Source organism: Haematobia irritans, chromosome 2 (assembly GCF_050003625.1).
Source record: "Haematobia irritans isolate KBUSLIRL chromosome 2, ASM5000362v1, whole genome shotgun sequence".
Taxonomy (NCBI): domain Eukaryota; kingdom Metazoa; phylum Arthropoda; class Insecta; order Diptera; family Muscidae; genus Haematobia; species Haematobia irritans.
The window spans coordinates 128,017,205-128,036,841 of record NC_134398.1 but is presented as its reverse complement, the minus strand read 5'-3'; the positions used below and the strand labels follow the sequence as shown (position 1 = coordinate 128,036,841).

Below are 19,637 nucleotides of genomic sequence, written 5' to 3'. Positions count from 1 at the left end.
GTTCTGGCTTACAACACAAAAAAATAATTTTTCATCAAGACAACGCACCAGCGCACAAGAGTGTTTTAACAATGGCTAAAATCACCGAATTAAAGTACGAGTTGCTTGACCACCCACCTTATTCTCCTGATTTAGCTCCCAGTGACTTTTACTTGTTCCCAAATCTAAAAAAAATCCTTGCTGGCAAGCATTTTACCTCAAATGAAGATGCAATTACAATTGTAAATCACTATTTTGAAGACCTTGAGGAAAACTATTTTAATCAAGGCATGGAATTGCTAGAAAAGCGTTGGACCAAGTGTATACAGGAGATTATATTGAAATATAAAAATATTTTTGAAAAACAAACTATTCTCTTTCATTGATAGGCTAAGAAGTTTCCGAACCGCCCTCGTAAATTCGATATGATAGAATGTTGTTGTTCTTTTTATTTCGATTTGTTGTAACATCTAAGAGCTTTCTAATTAAATTATTATTTTGTAATTTTGCACTCAGGCAAGGATACGGTCAAAGATTTTTCGACCCTATTATTTCGTAGGTGCGTCTTTAGACTTTGACACTTCTGATAATGTATAATCTCAATTATTTTCCCATTTTTTATGAATTATCCCATAATCGATTTTTAATGTTCTTTGGAAATAATTTTTAAAATTTAATGTCGATTTGAAGGCTTTATGACCACAAAACTTTGGTGATTATAAGGGAGTGGGGCTTTTATTAAAAAAAAGCGATATCGTAAATTCGCAATGAATTAAAACAATTTTATCAGATGGATATATACATATACAAGGCGGCTGATATGAAATGCAACCCAATAAAGCGCTATATTTTTTTATACCCTAAACCAAGAGCCACCGTGGTGCAATGCCCTTGTCATTAAGTTAAACATAGAACCGGGCAGCACTCAGTCATAATAGAGAAGTTCACCACTGTGGTGAACTAAGTGAGCCTGGAATATGGGGGCTGCTACTATACCTAACCTACCCTAAACTACTGAGAGGTCAAGATATATCTGTAAAAATGTGCCTACCATAAATATTAATTTTAGACCCCATTAAATATACACCGATCTACTTGGCTAAATCTACTCTTCTATAGTACTAACTACACCCTCAAAAAAATCGCCTCTCTAACATATGTTCCAAACATATTTTGCAGGAAGCACATATATTATTGGATACTGCCGAAACATTAATATGTTTGTTTTATGTGAACATATAATATGTTTGGAAGCATTTTGAGCCCAAAAATATTATATGCTTGGAAGAATTTTCCCCAAAGAAGATTGTGCTCATTCCCTAACATAATTTTCACTTCCACGAAATTTTTTAGTTCTTGGCACCTTTTTCTGTAATACAAATAATGTTGAAGAAATTATTCAATTTTATAATTTTTTTAAATTTTACCTTTCGCCTGGACGGAGAATCGAACCGAGGACCATACAGTTTGTAAGCCAACACACTATCACTGAGCTACGTAGCTGTTATAGTCACCAGTAGACAATTATCGTTATAAGTTACATTTATATAGCATAGTTTGCAGCGCCCACGAGCCCATGCAAACATAACATTATTTAACAGAAACAAACATGTGTTGGCAACGTGGAGCAGTGGTTAGCATGTCTGCCGTACATGCAAAGGGTCGTGGGTTCAATCCCTGCTCCGACCAAACACCATTTTTTTTTTTAATTTACACATTTATATTTATACTATATTAAATTTTTATAATGAAACTTCGAAATGTGGATTATTAAAGATTTACAGTCAGAAACAGTGCTTGATATAAACGAAATGGACTGAGCTTTTGGCTAAGATATTATTTTTTTATTGCAAAAATAACAATTTTGTAATAAAAAACTGGTTTTGGTATAAAAGTTTGAAATTTTGGAAGGAATTCAAAAACTCTAACAAAGGAAGAACGTGGGGTCGAGTATAAACATACATAAATAATTTTATAATATACACAAATTAAATAATAATTAGGCTTAAATTAAATAATATTTAGACTTAAGCATATACAATTTTTGGCCTTATCATAAAGCAGTTTCCGAAACAACATATAAGCGGTTTCACAGAAATTGCTCTCTTTTGATTCTCTAGCTTTGTTAATTTGATATCTTTCGTCGACCCTCCCGGTTTTTATCTCTATTTCTTTCTCTATACTCTCTCTCTCTCTCTGTCGCTCTCTGAATAAAATATCACAACATATATATGTTTACTCGAAATTTGTAAATGTATATATGTTTACATTCACACATATAATTTTTATGAAACATGCATGCCCCAAACATAATATATTCTAACATATTAACATATGTGTTCCAAACATTTAGTGTTAGTTTGAGAACATTACATGTTTGCACTTAAATATATGGTGTTTAAAAATTGTGCCCGAAACACATTTTGTTTATATCGAAACATATGAGAAACATATTTTTCTAACAGTGTATATGTACAAATAGTAATCGAAATCGGTCAAAAGTTTATTATAGCTCTCATATATGTATATGTATCGCCCGAATTTCCAAAATTTGGCCATAATAACCTTTTTTATTAACCGATCGTACTCAAATTTAGCACAAGGTAACCAAACCTGCAAAGTATCATCGAAATCGGTTCAGATTTAGATGTAGCTCCCAGATATATGTATTACCCCATTTTGAAAAATTTGGACCTAATAACCGATCTTACTCAAATTTAACACAAGCTAATTTTCTGTAATATCAACCAAACCTGCAAAATATCATCTAAATCGGTTAAAATCTACCGACCGACTTTGCCAAATTTGGTCATAATATCCTTATATACTAACCAATCTTACTCAAAGAAACCAAAAAATGTAATAGGAACCAAGAAGTATATACGGCCGTAAGTTCGGCCAGACCGAATCTTATGTACTCTTCACCATGGATTACGTAGAAACTTCTACAAAAGACTGTCATCCACAATCAAATTACTTGGGTTGCGGTAACACCCTGCCAGCATTTCAAAGTTCCATTTCAACCTCATCGTTACCACAGACTCGTAAATGTCACTTCAACCATCATGAAAAGGTACATCAAAAAGTACATGCAAGTAATTTGCCATCCCTACTGTTAAAAAAGCCATTTTTTTTGTGAAACGCCAAGCGCAACCAGCTTGTTATATTTTAATTAAATAAAAACGAAAATAAAGTTCTGAAAACATAGATTATACGCTTAAAATTGTGAAAGGTATATTGGTGAAAAATTTGGCGATTTTCCAAATGGAATAAAGTGATTGTTTTTCAGATATTTTACAGACACGCTGCCTCCATGGAATAAAAACACTGGTTGATAGACGCAGCAACATGTAACTCGCTACTTGTAACTCAACATCATCATTAATGCCAAAAATTATGTTAAATGTAATGTGATAGTGGTATAAATGTTATATTTTTAAGAATTTGTAAATGTTTAATCAAATTAATAAATATCTAAACAAACGTGTTTTACTCGACCACAATGATTCTTTTACAACTATCTTAAAATTCACTTTTTCTGATTGTTTGGACGGTCCCTTATTGGCGTCGTTCTAAATTGATCTATAAAGGCACCTAATAATTGCACTCATGCGAAACATTTTTGTAGTAACTTGGCGTGGTACAACTTCTCAATAGTGACGGCGCTTTTCCGACGAGTTTTTGATGTCGTATATGATTGTTTTCGACGTAGTGGGGATTCTCAAAAGAGTCCCCAAATTAAAAAAATGTTGGCAGGGCACTTGCCGATGGCAAAGTATCGTAAAACTTCTAAACGTCTTCTAAATTGTAGTCCATACGGGCCGATTAAATACGTATATAATTCAGTTTGACAAAATTTTCTGTAGAAATAAAATTTTGACAAAATTTTCTATAGAAATAAAATTTTGGTAGATTATTTTTGGCGATTTGGGCCAATTTTTGTGTGATTGGTCATCGGCTATATATAACTATAGACCGATATGGGCCAATTTTTGCATGGCTGTTAGCGGCCCTAACTAGCGCACAGTATCAAATTTCAACCAAATCGGATGGATTTTGTTCCTTCAAGAAGTTCTGGAGGTCAAATCTGGCGATCGATTTATATGGGGGGCTATATATAATTATGGACTGATATGGACCAATTTTTGCATCTTTGTTAGAGACCATATACTAACACCACGTACCAAATTTCAACCGGATCGGATGAATTTTGCTCCTCCAAGAGGCTCCCGAGGTCAAATCTAGAGGTCGGTTTGTATGGGGGGCTATAACATATGTTATATAATTATAAACCGATATGGACCAATTTTTGTAGAGACCGTATACTAACATCACGTACCAAATTTCAACCGGATCGGATGAAATTTGTTCCTCTAAGAGGCTCCGGAGGTCAAATCTGGAAATCGGTTTATATGGGGGCTATATATAACTATGTACCGATGTGGACCAATTTTTGCATGGTTGTTAAAGAAAATATACTTACACCACGTACCAAATTTCAACCGGATCGGATGAGTTTTGCAACTTCAAGAGGCTCCGGAGGTCAAATCTGGAAATCGGTTTATCTGGGGGCTATATATAACTATGTACCGATATGGACCAATTTTTGCATGGTTGTTAGAGATCATATACTAACACCACGTACCAAATTTCAGCCGGATCTGATGAATTTTGCTCCTCCAACAGGCTCCGCAAGCCAAATCTGGAAATCGGTTTATATGGGGGTTATACGTAAAAGTGGTCCGATATGGCCCATTTGCAATACCATCCGATCTACATGAATAACAACTACTTGTGCCAAGTTGCAAGTCGATAGCATATTTCGTTCGGAAGTTAGCGTGATTTCAACAGACGGACGGGCATATTTAGATCGACTCAGAATTTGACCACGACCCAGAATATATATACTTTATGGGGTCTTAGAGCAATATTTCGATGTGTTACAAACGGAATGACAAAGTTAATATACCCCCATCCTATGGTGGAGGGTATAAAAATAATAGAAATCAGTTCAGATTTAGATATGGCACCCTTAAATATGCATAGCTCGGTTTTCTAAAATTTGGACCTAATAATTTTATTTTTCCAAAATTTGGCCGTAATAGTTATTATGAAGCAATGTTATTCAAATTTAAAATTTAGATGTATTAGCCGATCTCATTCAGATTTACATATAGCTCTTACATAAATATATTGGCAGATTTTCACAAATTGAAATTGGAGAACAAAAGATGCGAGAGGTCAACCCAAGTACTAAATACATATAAGCAAATTTTAAAGACTATTTTACATTCCTAAAAATTTTTAAAACAAATGTAAACAAATTTATGTGTTTTTTCTTTATATTTGGGGAAAGGTTCGAAAAACACCCGGCAACACTAGTTGGAATATCCATGGTTTGCGGCCGCAATATTTGCCTGTCCAGGGATTCAATACTGTCTTTAGCACATTTTTCCCATGTTAGTTTAGCTTAGTTGGCAGCCCGATGTATCAGGCTCACTTAGACTATTCAGTCCATTGTGATACCACATTGGTGAACTTCTCTCTTATCACTGAGTGCTGCCCATTTGTCCCATAATATTCGACATTTATTTGGTGTGGCCATCGGTATTTACGGGGGTCTACATCACGACGGCACTTGGGTTCCGATGGCCAATCTAAAGTATACATTTTCAGCTGACCCCCGTACCATATAAACTGGACCATTTGGCTTGTTCGCAAACCGCTCATTTTGGAATGGCTTCTCATCGGAGAAACCCCAATTCGGTAACTGGCCACTTTCGTGCAAGTGAAGCAACTCCTTGTCTAACTTTTTTGTGCATCGGCGAGCACAAAAAATCATGAACGTCGTGCACGTTTCAAAACGATGCGTTCATGAAAGTGAATCAACACACATGTGGTGTCAAACGGAAAACAGACGGTGTCAATCGGACAACGATAAAATGACACCATACATTGTCAAAACAACAACCAGCGTTCATGATCTGAAAACGTAATGGTTACAAATTTATAAGAAAAAAAGACATAATTCTGCTGCCGTGAGTCGAACCTCGTTTGTCTGCTTCTTAGGCGTTAAAAGTCGCATATATTTTATGACTTTTCATGCCAAAGAAAAACGAAAGCCGTTCATTAAATCGTGAAAGCCCGTGGACGAAACCCTTAATATTCCGTTTTGATTTTTCGTGAACGTTTCTGTTTTATTTTGTTACCATTCGTTCCCGATTTTGGAACGCAATTTTTTTCTATTACACAGAAAAAAATGAACCAAAATAAAAATCATTTATTGGAATAATTGAATGAAAAAATTATATCAAATACGATTTTTATTACATCAAATGCAAAAATAATTGATTGAATGGAAAACTCTAAAATATACTAATAATCGAATTCACAAAACATCAATTAATATGTGCAATTCGACCAATTAAAAGTTATCGATTTAAGTAAAGGGTGATTCTTTTGAGGTTAGGATTTTCATGCATTAGTATTTGACAGATCACGTGGGATTTCAGACATGGTGTCAAAGAGAAAGATGCTCAGTATGCTTTGACATTTCATCATGAATAGACTTACTAACGAGCCACAACGTCGAATTTTCAGTGAATGGGCCCTAGAAAAGTTGGCAGAAAATCCGCTTTTTTATCGACAAATTTTGTTCAGCGATGAGGCTCATTTCTGGTTGAATGGCTACGTAAATAAGCAAAATTGCCGCATTTGGAGTGAAGAGCAACCAGAAGCCGTTCAAGAACTGCCCATGCATCCCGAAAAATGCACTGTTTGGTGTGGTTTGTACGCTGGTGGAATCATTGGACCGTATTTTTTCAAAGATGCTGTTGGACGCAACGTTACGGTGAAGGCGATCGCTATCGTTCGATGCTAACAAACTTTTTGTTGCCAAAAATGGAAGAACTGAACTTGGTTGACATGTGGTTTCAACAAGATGGCGCTACATGCCACACAGCTCGCGATTCTATGGCCATTTTGAGGGAAAACTTCGGAGAACAATTGATCTCAAGAAATGGACCGGTAAGTTGGCCACCAAGATCATGCGATTTGACGCCTTTAGACTATTTTTTGTGGGGCTACGTCAAGTCTAAAGTCTACAGAAATAAGCCAGCAACTATTCCAGCTTTGGAAGACAACATTTCCGAAGAAATTCGGGCTATTCCGGCCGAAATGCTCGAAAAAGTTGCCCAAAATTGGACTTTCCGAATGGACCACCTAAGACGCAGCCGCGGTCAACATTTAAATGAAATTATCTTCAAAAAGTAAATGTCATGGACCAATCTAACGTTTCAAATAAAGAACCGATGAGATTTTGCAAATTTTATGCGTTTTTTTTTTAAAAAAGTTATCAAGCTCTTAACAAATCACCCTTTATAATGTGTAATTGCCAAACAACACTGCTTATGAGGTTTCTAAGTGGCAAACAAAAAAAAATAAATAAATACGAAAAAATAAAATAGCATTTATTGTTATTGTTAAATAACTTTTTAAAGTACATACAAAGATATTCAAGTCAAAATTACTCGTAAAAATGGTATCGGTATCACGATTCGAAATGTTTCTCTCAACATCGTTTTTGGCGCATCAAATTTTGTTTTTATCGCAGGTAAGTAAGTATCTAAATCCGCATATTTTTTTGGAAACTATACTGAAAGAATTCTCCTAGCAAAAATAATTCATTCAAATTTATTGGGAGCGTGACTTGTGGGAGAAACTCTCTCTCTCTGAAGCACATTTCCGAACGTTGATTCAAACAGAACTTTTAAAGCACGATTCACAACAATTTTCAGACTCACGAAAATTCTCCTGACTTCGACAATTAGTCGTGATCACGACGAATCACGAATATTTCACGATACGATTTTTTACGACGAATAGTTATTTAAATTATTAAATGTTTAATACTGTGATATTTATGAAATGTAATTTCTATAAATCTATTGTAGACACCTGATGAAGCGATTCAATATCGCAATCGCGAAATATTGGGAATAATAAATAAAATATTTTTTAAAAAGACCTCGAGCTTGAAGAACCATTAATTTATAATTCTAACAAAAAGGTCGACCAAAAATCAAACAAAAACTAATGTAGAATAATATTTAGTATATATTTTTGTATATTCTTAAAATTTTGTTTATTAAATTTACAAAATTCACTGAAAACTTTAGTAAAATATTTAAATGAATTCTTTCTATGTATAAAATTCCACACATCCCGAAAAAGCTTTGGAATATTTAATACACTCTTTCTGTATTGGTTTTGCAATTAGGATGTGTACCCTTCAAATTTGTTTTTAATTGGATATAAACCCACTGTCAAAACTATTTGGCCCGGAGGAAAGTGCGTTTGCTTCGAAAACGGAAAATTCGTGCATCAATTCTTCGCCCCATCAGAAGGTAAATTATATGAAAAAAGTGCTGTCCCTTCATTTTGGCTGTACAGAATGAGCATTTTTAAAATGTTGCCAGCAACCTACAAAAATGGTATCATTTCAGTGGGCACAAAAGGATTCAAAGGAGCAAACAAGGCAACCGCAGCACTCTCGTTGTCAGCAGTGCTGAAAATGCCCACAATTTGCCTCTATGCGTGGCACTAATTTCGCAATAGAATTCGAAGCCTTTTCGCACTTTTTCCTGTTTTTTTTTTAGAAAAGAACCTAAAAAGTTCATTTTCCGGGCAAAATTCAAAAAAAAGTACAAGAAAAGAAATCAGCATAAGAAATCTAATAGAGGCTTACACATTGTTTATTTACAGAAGTGCAAGAGCAAGATGACGAAACAAATCACGTAGAAATGAGGAAGATATGGGAAGCCCAATTTCAGTAGGTGGTACCGATAATAAAAAACTGTTTTTTCTTTGGGAGTGAGACTCCATAAGATTTTTTCTTTCCTGGTAAAAATGTCGTTTATCACGAATATTCTGAAATTTTCTTCTAAACGTGTACTTGGCTGTCTTCAATTATAGATTGAATAAAATGTTCAATTATATGTTATTTATACCCACCACCATAGAATGGTGATGGGGGTGTAATAAGTTTGTCATTCCGTGTCTAACACATAGAAATATCGATTTCCGACTATATAAAGTATATATATTTTTGTTCAAGGAGAATTTCTAAGACGATATAAGCATGTCCGCCTGTTCGTCTGTCTGTCTGTTGCAATCACGCTATAGCCTTCAATAATGGCGCTATCGTCCTGAAATTTGGCACAGATTCGCTTTTTGCTTGCAGGCAGGTCAACTTCGAAGATGGGCTATATCGATCCAAGTTTTTATATAGTCCCCATATAAACCGATATCCCGATTTAGGGTCTTGGGCTTATAAAAACCGTAGTTTTTATCCAATTTGCCTGAAATTGAAAATCTAGAGGTACTTGAGGACCATAAAAGGTGTGCCGAAAATGGTGCCCATCGGTCCATGTTTTGATATAGCCCCCATATAGACCGATCTCCCGATTTTGCTTCTTGGGCGTCTAGAAACTGTATTTTCTATCCGATTTGCCTGAAATTGAAAATCTACAGGTATTTTAGGACCATAAAGAGGTGTGTCGAAAATGGTCCGTATCGGGCCTTGGTTTGGTATAGCCCCCATATAGACCGATCTCCCGATTTGCTTCTTGGGCTTCTAGAACCTGTATTTACTATCCGATTTGCCTGTAATTATAAATCTAGAGGTATTTTGGGACCATAAAGAGGTGTGTCGAAAATGGTCGGTATCGGTCCATGATTTGGTATAGCTCCCATATTCACCGATGTCCCGATTTGTATTCTTACGGTTCTTTCTATAAACTGTATTACCCGATTTGCCTGAAATTGGAAATCTAGAGGTATTTTGGGACCCCAAATATCTGTGCCGAAATTGAGGTGTATCGGTCCATTTTTTGGTATAACCCCCATATAGACCGATCTCTCGATTTTACTTCTTGGGCTTCTAGAAACTGTATTTACTATCCGCTTTGCCTGAAATTGATAATCTAGAGGTATTTTAAGATCACAAATAGGTGTGTCGTAAATAGTGCCTATCGGTCCATGTTTTGGTATAGCCCCTATATAGACTGATCTCCTGATGTTACTTCTTGGGCTTCTAGAATTCGTTGTTTTCACCCAATTCGTCTGGAAGTGGAATACTAGAGGTATTTGAGGAACATTAAGAGGTGGTGAGTATTTGTCCATGTTTTGGTATAGCCCCCATATGGACCTAACTCCCGAATTTATTTCTAGGACTTCTGGAATATGGTATGTTTCGACCCATGTTTTAGTATAGCCTCATAGACCGATCTCCAGATTTAACTCCTTGGTCTTCTAGAAACCGTAGTTTTTATCCGATTTACACAAAAATGGAAATATATAGGAATTTTAGACCCTCAAAAATCTGTATCGCATTTATTTTTACCGGTCCATTTGACAAGGCATCGATATAAAGGGTGATACGGTCAAAATTTGGTCAATATAAACTAGACGTATTTCTTTCAATTTTGCATTTTGAAAGTGTGTGTGTGTAGAATGTTGCTCCTATTTTGATTTTGGAATTCACTCTTCAGTTGTCAAAATGCCGTCCAAGCAAGAAGAGCAGCGTATCAAAATTTTGCTCGCGCATCGCGAAAATCCGAGCTACTCGCACGCAAAGCTGGCAAAATTGCTAAAAGTTGCCAAATCAACCGTTACAAATGTAATTAAAGTGTTTTGGGGAACGTTTGTCGACAGCCAGGAAGTCTGGATCGGGGGGAAATCGAAAACCGGAAGCAGCTGAGACGACAAAGAGAGTTGCCGGTAATTTCAAGCGAAACCCTAACCTCTCTCTCCGAGATGCCGCAAATAAGCTGGGTGTATCGTCTACAACCGTGCATCGAGCCAAAAAACGAGCCGGACTATCGACTTACAAGAAGGTAGTGACTCCAAATCGCGATGATAAACAAAATACGACGGTCAAAGCGCGATCCCGGAGGCTGTACACGACGATGCTGACGAAGTTTGAGTGCGTGGTAATGGACGACGAAACCTACGTCAAAGCCGACTACAAGCAGCTTCCGGGACAGGAGTTTTATACGGCAAAAGGAAGGGGAAAGGTACACTCATAGAAAAAAGTCTGCTAAAAACAGCAGTCGATGTTTGCTGTTATATTTTTGTACTTCAGGGCCTAATGAACAACAATTTATAAAATGTTTAGGTTATAAATCTTTCCCTAAAGCATATTTAAGAACCAAAAGTAGTTTTTGGTATATTTTTGCACAGTAATATACTTATAAGCTCCTAAATACGATCAACAAACATTTTGTTTGCTGTTAGCCTCAATCCGATAAATATTCAGATTTTTGGTCAAATACTATAGATATTCATAAAATATTGTTTTAATTATGTTAGGATAGCTTCTAAGTTGAAATTTTTATTTGTTTTAGCCAAAATGAAACATGTTTTAGTGTAATCGAGCTTAAACAATAGCAGGAAATGTTTGCTATTTCAGCAAACAGTGACTGCTGTCCCTTTTTCAGCAGACTTTCTGCTGTTTTAGCAGACTTTTCTGCTGTCCCTACTAACAAATTTCTTTGGGTGTAGCAGATATTTTCAAGCACATAAAACTGTCAAAGTTCGCAAAGAAATATCTGGTTTGGCAAGCCATCTGTACCTGTGGCTTGAAAAGCAGCATTTTCATAGCTTCCAGGACTGTCAACCAAGAAATTTACGTGAAAGAGTGTTTGAATAAACGTCTGCAGCCTTTCCTGAAGAAACACGGTTGTTCCGTACTGTTTTGGCCGGATTTGGCATCTTGCCATTACGGTAATAAGGCCATGGAGTGGTACGCCGCCAACAACGTGCAGATGGTTCCCAAGGACAAGAACCCTCCAAACATGCCAGAGCTCCGCCCAATTGAGAAATACTGGGCTATTGTCAAGCGGAACCTAAAGAAGACCAAAAAAACTGCTAAGGACGAGCAGCAGTTCAAGGCAAACTGGCTTTCTGCGACGAAGAAGGTGGACAAGGTGGCTGTGCAAAATCTGATGGCAGGTGTCAAGCGTGAGGCCCGGTAATTCGGATTTGGAAAAGCGAAAGCCTAACTGAATATTTTTCCTGAATTTTATACTAATTGAACTTGAAAAAGAAATTTAATTTGATTTTTTAAATAAACGATTTCACCGATTTACACGCGTTTTCCCTTGACCAAATTTTGACCGTATCAGCCTTTAGACCGATTTAACTTCTTGAGGGTACACCCAAAGAAAAAACATTTTCCTCCGGAATGAAATTTTACTCATCGTATTCATTTGGATAATGGCGGAAAAAAATCTACACATTTAGGATTTCAAATCAAGGCGTTATTTCATCATATACACGATATGTTTATGATTTCTCTAAAACTCAAACAAAATTGGTTCTCATAAATCCAGAATCTGATCTGGTCTTCATAGGTAGAATCTTTACATTTTATCTTCGGGAAGCGTACTGATTGAACCGATTTGCTTGGGAGAAGATTTGTCATCAAACCCCCTAAAATGGTATATATTATGAAGTAACCCGCTACGACGAAGAGTTTTAAAAGTAAACTATTATATTTGAGTCATGGTGGTGGGTATTTAAGATTCGGCCCGGCCGAACTTACTGCTGTATATACTTGTTTTATAACAAAAAGCATAAAACCCTTTTCAGAGTGTATTTTTATAAATGTTTTAAATCGATAATGTATATAGTACATATATAATACTGATTACCATCGTAAAAAATACAATTTCGAAAGTAATTCTATAGGATAAAAAATTTAAGAAACATTGCACTCAGAACAATTTCGACTATAAGTGAAAAAGCATCATATACTTCAAATACTATTGTATTTGGATGGAGTACTAACAATATCATTTGGATATTTTGACAAATTCCAATCACCTTTATACTCAACACAAATATTCCTTCATTTGAAAATAATTTTATGACAACCTTACAATTTGTGTAATTGGATTTATATTTTTTTTAATAACCCGTTTTTTTTTATTGGATCCGGAAGTAGTGCAAAATTGGCGCAGAAGCGATGAATTTAACATGGGCTTGTCATAAGACAGATGTTCACCTTTTAACAGCCGTTGCACTGAACTTCCATCACTTCTTACTCTGTGATTCAAATTCAGTTTTTTGGATGTGAATTAACAAATGTTGTCATATTTTGACAAATATATATTTTTTTATAATTTTATATGATTTTTTAATGCATTCTAACGCTTTTCCGAAAGGTTTGAATTAAAATATTTTGAAAAATTCGCAATATTTTTTGAATGGATTTAGATTTTTTTCGACAAAATTTCAATAATTTGTACCATTTTATTAACCCTTTCACTACCGAAGTAAAAGTAGCCATTGAAATTTTTTTTTTCTTCAAAACTTGTTTATACACCCTCAAAAAAAATCGCTTCTCTAACATATGTTCCAAACATATTTTGCAGGAAGCACATATATTATTGGATACCGCCGAAACATTAATATGTTTGTTTTATGTGAGCATATTATATGTTTGGAAGCATTTTGAGTCCAAAAATAGTATATGCTTGGAAGAATTCCCCAAAGAAGATTGTGTTCATTCCCTCACATATTTTTAACTTCCACGAAATTTTTGAGTTCTTCGCATCTTTATTTTCTGTAATACAAATATGCTGTTTTTTTTTCAAATGTCTATTTTCTTGGTTTCGAATGTCTATTCTCTTTATTCCGAATACTCAATCTACTATTCAAATTAAATAATACTTAGACTTAAGCATACCAAATTTTTGGCCATATTATAAAACAGTTTTCCCAAACAACATACAAGCGGTTTCACAGAAATTTCTCTCATTTCATTCTCTCGCTGTGTTATGTTGATATCTTTTTATTCAACCCTCCCTGTTTCCATCTCTATTTCTTTCTCTATACTAACTCTCTCTCTCTCTCTCTCTGTCGCTCTCTGAATAAAGTATCACAACATATATATGTTTACTCGAAATTTGTAAATTTATATATGTTTACATTCACGCATATTATTTTTATGAAACATTCATGCCCCAAGCATAATATATTCTAACATATTAACATATGTGTCCCAAACATTTTGTGTTAGTTTAGGAACATTACATGTTTGCACTTAAATATATTGTGTTTAAAACTTGTGCCCGAAACACATTTTGTTTATATCGGAACATATGAAAAACATATTTTTCTAACAGTGTACTAGTGTTAAATAGTACAAAACGACAATTTTTGGGTGTGTACTTACGTTAGTGTGTGTGTGTAGTAAGATGTCCACCTGAGTGGACATTGGTAGTCAACAGAGGCAATTCACTTGTAATTAATTTTATTAATGTAATTAATTCTATTTAATATGTATCTTTCTACTAAGTTTAAAAATAATGTTTTCTTTCTTATTTTTAGTAGGTTTATAGTATGAAATTAGACGCTAAATAAGAAAAATATTCACATTTTCATTTTATGCTATTAAATTAACTATATTCATTTCATTATTCCTATTCAAAAGATAATGTTATTCATTTTTCTATTCATTTCGAAAACATAAAAAAATTGTTTTGCTACCACTAGATATATCTTATTTATATAGTATATACATGTATTAGAATGTAGTATTATTTCACCTATCATAGGTGTAAAAACATGGATTTCGAAATTTTGGGTATCTCTCCCAAAAAATCTGTCCACCGTGCTTACAAGGGTAATGCATAGACAATAGATTTTACATAGATGAGCCATGGGTGTCAAACTGTGTTTGACAGTTCGGAAGATTAAGAATAAACGAAAAAAATAAGAGCACGCTTACATTCTCTTTCGTTTCCTTTTTTGTAGTTTGCCAATTTTACACAAAATTAGAACGTTTATGACGCACCAGTGGATTTATAAATAAATTAATATATTAAAAGTTCATATTTGAGCAAAGAATTGTGACCAAAACCGCGAAAATACAAAATTTAATTTTGAGCAGCATTTCTGTTTACAAACAACACAAAAGCAAATGCCGGAAAATGAATGTTTGGAACTGACTCTGAACGAAAAAATCAAAACGAAATGTCAGAAAATTAATTTTTGGAACTGACACATTTTTTTAAAGAGAATAGTGGATCATCTATGTAAAATCTATTGTCTATGGGGTAATGTGTAGTAGACCTTCTCAAAGTGGTGCACATTACTCTTATAAGATTTGTTGAAGTATGTTACCGGTATTGTTTTATTTTTACACTACAAATATTATATAAAATGTTTTTTGTTTTGCGACCATGAAACTGAGATTTTTGAGTGCTTGATGCTTACTTCCTTAAATTGGGTCGAATTCTATGAAATCTCAAACTCGTCGAAATAGTTTTACAATACATATGGAATTTGAAGTACCCTATATAAACTCTGTTTTACAATAAATTCGAATTTTGCCATTTCATGTTACATATTTTTGTCTAAGACTATTTAAATGGCTGTATGAACTTTGCAACCTTTGACTACCGATGTCCACTATAGAGGACATGATTTAATCGACTTACCCTGTCTATACCGTACACCCAATTTTCAATTTTTTATGTCCTTTTTGTTAAATAACACTTCTATCATACAGAAAAAATCAACAATTGTATACTATAAATAGGTCACCATAACTACTCAAGGGCAATATCAGAAATTACAAAAAATGGGGATTTCAAGTTTTTCATAGAAAAAAACTTGCATAAAATTGACGAAATACATATTCGACTATATAAAACTGGCAAGTTAAATTAGAAGGACCCCCTTAACATACTCCAACAAAAATTTTAAATAAAACGTACAAGGATAACGAATAATCAACGCTCAAAGTCGTGTCCTTCCAGGTGGACATCAGTAGTGAAAGGGTTAAAGCTTTCTCTGTTTTTAACTTTTTTGAAACCAAAAATTAAATTTACCCATTAAAAATAAGAAAAATGCGAGTTATTAATAATTGAATTAAAAGAACTTCCTGTGTAGTTAAAATAAAGAACAACCTTGGGAGTACATATTTTGGAAGTACTTTTAAGGTTGTGCCTTTGGAAGAACTTCCAAATTTTTTTGCTGGGAAGCTGAAAGTTAAATACAAAAATAATTGAAATCACAATTTTTGTATATGTTTCAATTATTCACTTTTTTCTGTGTAGGGCAGTATAAGCCTATTTTTCATTATCAATGCTAAATATGCATGCACGATAGCCTTATAGAAATCTAAAGAGAAGATGTTCAACATTAGATTTATGCAAAAGTGCCCGACCCCTCAAACGTGTACTTCCACAGTATTTTAGACTATGTAGAAGAATAATTTGTAAAAAGATGAATGACCATATTTTTTTTTCTATTTGCCTCTAAAATCAATGTGGGATCTCAAACCGATAGTTTCGGAAACGAAAACTAAAATTGAATATAAAGAGAAAACTTACACAGGCAATGGCCACATCCACAACAATAGCAATGATGATTAAATTTAGCAAAGTTTTCGAATACATTATATCACTTAGATTTTCTTTCACTTATTAACACAGAAAAGTATAGTTTATTTCGTTATGACAGCATTTTGTCGTTTTTATAGCAGTGGGTCTCTTTCGATATTATCTAAAATCTAAAAGCTTTCAAATTAAATGCACAATTATTTTGAAATTTTGCGCTTGACCAAAACTACGATCAGTGGGTTTTCGATTATTGCAACTAAATGCTCTTAGACTTTGACATTTTAGCTGAAAAAAAAAAAAAATAATAAACTACGAAATAAAAAAAAAATACTTATGGCAATTATTTTATCATTTACAATGTAGTGGATCGTAAATTCAATAACTCATTATCGACTTTTATATTCTCTGCTAAAAGCATTGGAAAATTTAATATCGATTTCAAGGATTTATGATTACGGGTTGAGGGATATTTTCTAAATTGAGGAATAACCAACTGTGAATGAATAAATTTAAATTTAGACACACAAATCTGAGATAAGAGAACATTATGTTTTTTTTTAATAAAATAAAGATTGATAAACAGATAGATTAACACTTTCGAAACTCGCACAAGAGGACAGTAGATGATAACTTACGACATACAAAAACTATACGACAGACGTGTTCCACGTCATTACTAAGGTTGTTAAGCACAATTTGAGATCTTGATTTTCGAATGAATCTAGGCAAGATATTCAACAACGGAATTATTTATATAAGCAGTGGAAGAGGTATAAAACACTATTTCTTCATACGCTGTACAAGCTGGCCAAAAGGGAAGTGTTGGCCAATATTAACTATGACAAAAGGCTGTATTATCAGTGTAGTGATACCCTACTCATATATCTTAATTTTTAAGGTGCAAATTGGCATGATTCGCTAACTTTTTAAATCAAAATCATAATCTTCGCACTACCAAATTGTCATCAACAGATCTTGTCGATTCTGCTGTTGACCATTTTACTATAGTTTTAAATGAAGCTATCAGTCATAGTGAACCCTGTAAAGTGAGGAAAAATCGTGGTAGAAAATTAGCTGAAAATATTACACTTCTCATTCGATGTAGAAACAATTTTCGTAGAAGATGGATACGCTGTAGAGAATCCAACAATGAGTTTAAAATAAAGACTTTAATTGTAGGCGATGGGATTCAGAGATCTTGGAACAACCTGCTGTCAACCTCCTTTTTGGAACTTAACTAAGATAGCACGTAAGAAATCCAAAAAAATTCCCACTATAATACATGACAACTGTGGTTAAATGCCAGATTTTAGGAAAGATTTTTCTAGAAAAGATTTTTTTAGGAAAACTACTCTTTTTCTTGTAAATTAAGAATCTCTAATACTAAGGAAATGGATACCAATAATTTACAAATACTCGATTCTAATATTGATCCTACACGCACAGAAAAACCATGTTTGGACATGGTTGCCGCATACATTTAATGCTTATCTAGAGCATGTAATTGCTGCGAAAACCATGTATTTTGTCTTTGTAAAAATAGTTTTCGAGCGGAGAAAAATATATGGTGGCAATAAGCATTTGAATGGTTCTTAAATACCGCAAAAATGTTCTATCATTTAAATGATAGAATTTGAGACCATTAAACGGTCGGGAAAATCATGTACCTGACCATTCACATTTTTTACTTTTTTACAGGGAAAAAAGTATTTTTATAGGTTAAGTATAGACATGTCTAGAACCATTACATGGCCATAAAGACCATTTACATTTTTTTCGTGACCATTTATTTTTTCAACTTTTTTGCAGCGAAAACAATTTTATAAAAACATTCAGCAGGTACACACGATTTTCATTTTGCGATCCAGTCGTGTGTTGCTCGTTTCTTGGAATGGACGGAGAATACGGATTTATTGTGTTTTGTGTTAATTTATTTATCCAGAAGTGGCACATGGTTTTATGTGAAGACAAAAAAGGAAAGTGTAATTGAAAAAATTTACCTGTTTTTTTTTCTAAATTTTGCTATATGGTATAATTTATTTTTATTTGCAGTTACATGATGTCTGCGTTTGTACATTTGATGGGCACGATGTAAATATGAAATAATTACTTATTGTTGAAACTGAAATAAAATAGAGTGTGTAAAAATATATGATGTTTGCTTGAACGGCATTATAAATACAAATAAACAATGAATTAGTTTATAAATAAATAAAGTTAATTTTGTGTTTTCTTTTCTTAAGTTGCGTCCTTTTTTCGACGATGAAAAAAGTTTTTTAATAAAGATCAAAACATTTTAGGTTGTGACCATGTTCTTTTAACTGGAAGAAAAACATTTTTAATGAATACCATTACATTTTGTCTTTTTATTCAAACAAAATTCTTTTTATCAATATAATAACATTTTAGATGAGGACAATTATATTTTTCTTAGAACCATGTTCACTGAGCCAACATGGTTGCAGGTTAAAATGTTACATATTATTTTGCTCTTCGAATATGATTGTGACAATCATGTTTCTTCTCTGCGTGTATAATCAGGTAGAAATTTCATATCAAAATATTCATGGAATAATAAAAGATCTTCGAAAGAAAAAGCACTATCTATTGATGGTAGTAACAACACTGTGACGCAAAATTCCATTTCTTCCCTCGGCTGTTTGGTAAAATTTTCAATAGTTCAAGAATTATAGTCGAAAAACGGTGGAAAAAGTCGAATTTTTTTTGACATTTATGCGATTTTGAGCATATACGAGTATTCAGCATTTTTGTTGGCCGAGTCGAGGGCTATAACTTTGCTGAATGCCTCAAAAATATATTTACAGTATTTTTCGAGCTATGACCATAGGAAAATTGCAAAAAGTGCTCAAAATCGAATTTGGCGACAAAACTTTAGAGTAGATGTGTGCACGTGAGTAATATTTTACTCACACTCACTCACGACGAAAAAATCTTACTCACACACGATATTGTTCAGTAGGACTCAAGCTCACGCACACTCACGAAAAGAAAATTTGTACTCACGCACATTCACGCACGAAAATTTCGTGTCTACGGAAAAATACCGTGACTCACGAAAAATATCGTGAATCACGAAAAATGTCGTGACTCACGAATAATTTTATGAGTAATTTACCTTAGGGCCATATTTGAAAACATGAGCATGATTAAAATCGAGAGCGTTATTTAATTTGTAACATCTCAGGTGTCACTAAAATTGGAAATGAATTCAACTTGCGAGTGAGT

The 19,637-nt window shown here is 33.9% G+C and overlaps 1 protein-coding gene and 1 long non-coding RNA gene across 2 annotated transcripts in view; one reads left to right on the top strand and one right to left on the bottom strand.

Moving 5' to 3' along the window:
• LOC142223984 (sporozoite-associated mosquito saliva protein 1-like) overlaps nucleotides 1–16,540 on the bottom strand; it is a 31,049-nt gene extending 14,509 nt beyond the window's left edge. Inside the window, exon 1 of the mRNA XM_075293793.1 lies at nucleotides 16,383–16,540. Within this exon, the coding sequence (XP_075149908.1) occupies nucleotides 16,383–16,448 (66 nt within the window). The 5' untranslated portion in view covers nucleotides 16,449–16,540. The remainder of the gene's footprint in view (nucleotides 1–16,382) is intronic.
• On the top strand, nucleotides 3,035–3,482 carry LOC142223983 (uncharacterized). Its single transcript, XR_012718988.1, has 2 exons — nucleotides 3,035–3,211; nucleotides 3,269–3,482. It is a non-coding gene; the product is annotated as an uncharacterized LOC142223983 (long non-coding RNA).
• Nucleotides 16,541–19,637: the final 3,097 nt, after the last annotated feature.